This window comes from Propithecus coquereli, unplaced genomic scaffold, assembly GCF_000956105.1.
Source record: "Propithecus coquereli isolate 6110/MARCELLA unplaced genomic scaffold, Pcoq_1.0 Scaffold372, whole genome shotgun sequence".
NCBI classification, from domain to species: domain Eukaryota; kingdom Metazoa; phylum Chordata; class Mammalia; order Primates; family Indriidae; genus Propithecus; species Propithecus coquereli.
Window position 1 is genome coordinate 703365 of NW_012149419.1, and position 3502 is coordinate 706866.

Consider the following 3502-nt stretch of genomic DNA (forward strand, 5'->3'; position numbering starts at 1 on the left):
TCCAGGACTGGGGGAAGAGTGTGAAAACTGGAACGTAAAAAGATGTTTCTGTACTCAGGAGTCTTGGCCCGAACGTGCCGCCCTGGCGTAGATCCTGCTCCCAGTTCTGACCCACGCAAACCTGCCTCTCCTTGCCGACCCCGCGCCTGCCTTGGCCTGTCCGGCGACTCTGCTGAGAGCGGCCTGGCGCGGCCAGCTCTCCACGCGCGTCCGTGGTGTTCACTGCTCTTCTCCCCCAGCGTGTCCTGCTCAGGACCACCTCCACGTGCACGGAGAGACTGGTGTCCCCGACCTTCCTAGGTGAGTACGGGCTCCACGTCAGCACTACGGCTGGAACAGTAAGCGTGACTCAATAGGAGGGGAGTTGGTTTGATCCGCCAGAACCTCCCTAAGGAGCTCTCTGCATCCAAAGGCGGCCCGAGGCCTAGAAAAGGCGTGAGGCTTCGGCTCCTTTAACAGGCGTGGCCTCGCTGAGGCCTCCGTGGCGTGATTGGCTGAAGCGGCCGCCGCGGCCGCGGGAGGCGGAACTCGGTTGCCAGGGAGCGGCGCGCGGCCGGGCCGGGGGCGGCTGCGGCTGCGCGCAGGAGCGAGGAGCTTGCTGGGGTCGGGGTTGCGCGGCGGCTCCGGGGTCTGCGGGACGGCCACGCAGGCGGCGCAGTTCTCAGCGGGAGGCGCCGCTGCCGCCATTGCCGCCTCGCTCGGTGGGCGCAGCGCCGCTCGCCGAGCCGGGCCTCCGCGGGCATCCGGCGCCATGGGCCAGTGCGGCATCACCTCCTCCAAGACCGTGCTGGTCTTCCTCAACCTCATCTTCTGGGTGAGCGGGGCCGGCGGGCCGGCGAGGCCTCGGCTGAGGCGCCCGGGAGCCGGGGCTGGGCCTGGCAGGCGCTACGGGGGCCGCGGCGGCGGGGAGGGATTCGGGCCGGGGCCCTGCGGCTGAGGCGTGGGGAGGGCCCGGGCCCGGAGGCCGCTTCGCGAGGCCCCTCCCAGTCCCTGGCGAAGGCCCCGGGCACGGAGGACAGGACAGTGGAGGGAAGTCCTCGGGTTCTTCTCGCGGCTGCAGCCGGCGGCCTCCGCGCTCGGCCCGACTGGCTCCGTGCCAGGGGCTCTGCGTTGAGCTGCTGGGCCGAGCCCCCGTCTCTCCCCCGGGAGTCGCCTGCTGGGCGGAGAGCTCTCACTGCAGGTTCTTCCAGGACAGCAGGCTTGAAATAGGATAGTCCCCAAAGGGGTAGGCTCCGCTTTCTTTGTCAGGGGCCCCAAGACCCAGTGGCAGTCTCATCTCGAGGTGCGCGAGCAAGCAGTGCAGATGCGCGGGACGCTCCCGGGGCAGGGGCGAGAGTTCTGACTTAGAGGTCTTTGTGTATGGAGAACTGGTCGGCTGCTCACCAGTCCAGAACACTGAAGGATTTCAACTCGAGAAGCCACATAATACTTTGACTAGGAAAATCAGTCATGAGAGGGAGTAGCCTGAGGTTATAAACCTCGGTTAAATATGATTGAAATGTTATGAGATTTTTAAAGTGATGAGTTCACTTTCAATAAAAAGTGGCTTATGAATTTTGGGGGGCACACCCCAGAGAAGGGAGTGTTTAGAACCATTCCATCTTAGTTCAGGTCCTTATCTACTTTTATAATAACCTGTGTTCCTATCAGTCTCTCCACCCTCCAGTCTATTTGGACCTTGCACCCGGATCAATCTTTTGAAGCATTTTCTCCATCACATCACTTTGTTTTATTTAAAAAAACAAAAACAAAAGTTTCAGCAGTAGAATAATTCAACCTCCTTCATCAGGTATTGCATCCGAAGTCCTCAGTCTGGTCCCAAGTCACCTTTCCTCCCTCAACGTGTCATTTCCTTAAACGCTTGCTTGCCCTGAATAGTATTCTCTGTCCACGGTTCTCAGAACACTCCTTGAACATTCCCATTAACCATACTTTTGTACATTCGCCTCTCCATCCTCACTGGTCCCTGTATGGTTCTTTCCTCCCACACATACGCACACCTGTTCTGGAAAGAATCCTTTCCTTCCTTCTCCCCTTTCCCCCAACAAGGGGTGGAACTTTTCGTATCTGACAGCTGTAGCATGAAAGGATAGTTATGTATAAAAAGGCATTTGCTACACATTTGTGTTGCCTCAGCATCTTTGAGGATGTTTATGGTGTAAGGGAAAGAGTCCTGACTGGGAGGTGGTACCTGTTCAAAATCACCCACGTGACATTGGAATTTCCATGATTTCTTGTCCAATTAGAGCAGTGTTACTCGAACTTTGAGTTACAGGCCTTTTTAAAAGGAAAAATAATTTTCAGGGATCCCCAAATGAGAACACTTTATTAGATAGTAAGATACTTAAGAGGCAGAGGCATGGCATTTTACCCTTTACAGTGCCTTGTGATTTGTGGGCATAACTGTTTGATTTTGAAGAATAAATATTGGGTGAATTCTGGGCTATTCAAGCTCAAGGGCTAGAATTGTTAATGTAACAAAATATTGGAACTTCAGCAACCATTTTCTTTAAATCAAAAATTTTTTTTCTTGACTATATTAGTTCATTCTAACTGATTGCTCAGTAACCTTTGGATGTTGTATAAGATGTGTACTATTACTCCAGTGAAGAAAGTTATTTTGAACTTCATAATGTGTTGTTGCCAATACTGAAGTCATACTGTTTAGTAAAACTTTGCCTTTATCTGGGTTAGTAGGATGGTAAAGTTTTTGTAAGCTGTGATAAGGAACTTAAATAGACATGCAAGGGAAAAAATTGTGCCCTAGTGCAACATAACTAGTGAGAAAACAGTATTTGGTGTGTCTCCCAACAATTTATTAGTTTATGGACAAACTATTGGAATCTGGTGACGATGGTAAGGATAGCCACCATTGAGTGCTTACCAGGCACTGTGCTAAGTACATGAAGCAACAGCACCCCTATCTGGTAGGGTGTATTATTATGCTTATTTTACAGATGAGTGCATTAAGGTTTACTGAGTTAAAGTAGCTCACCCAAGGGGTGGTAGAGCCTGTGTTCAAACCCAGGTTGCCCCATACTCTAGAGCCTGAGTGGCAGGGCAAGGTGTGATCTCAAATATTTGAAAAGAGGAAGGAACTTGTTAGGCTATGTTAGAATCACTTCTCTAAAACATACTGATTTTAACTTTGTTAAAATTAGAAATTGTGCCAGTATTTAAAGTTGTTTGTTTAAAAAATTAAGCCATTATGAGGAAGTAAGTACATTAAAAAATGGTAATAGGTTCTTCCTGGGAAGTTGTTATGTATTCTTCAATTCTAGTAAGTGTATTCACATGTAGTGGCCCCTCCCTCCTTTTTTTATGCCTTGAGATGTAAGAAGAAACATTCTCTGTATAGAGCATATCAAAAGTTTATCTAGGGACCCTTGGGCAACTTTAGTAAATGAAGACTTAACTCTGTGGCACTGGCTTTTCACTATCCAGTGGTAATGGCTGATTGCTGATAAGTGTTAAAGTTTAATTACTTTAGCAATTTTCTTTT

General features: G+C 50.5%; 1 protein-coding gene across 2 annotated transcripts in view; it reads left to right on the forward strand.

Moving 5' to 3' along the window:
* Positions 1-494: 494 nt before the first annotated feature.
* The window catches only part of TSPAN3 (tetraspanin 3), a 26685-nt gene continuing 23677 nt past the window's right edge, over positions 495-3502 (forward strand). The window contains exon 1 of one of the 2 annotated variants that reach the window (XM_012651874.1): positions 495-814. In XM_012651874.1, the coding sequence (XP_012507328.1) occupies positions 752-814 (63 nt within the window). In that variant the 5' untranslated portion in view covers positions 495-751. The remainder of the gene's footprint in view (positions 815-3502) is intronic. The other variant, XM_012651873.1, reaches the window with a different exon arrangement.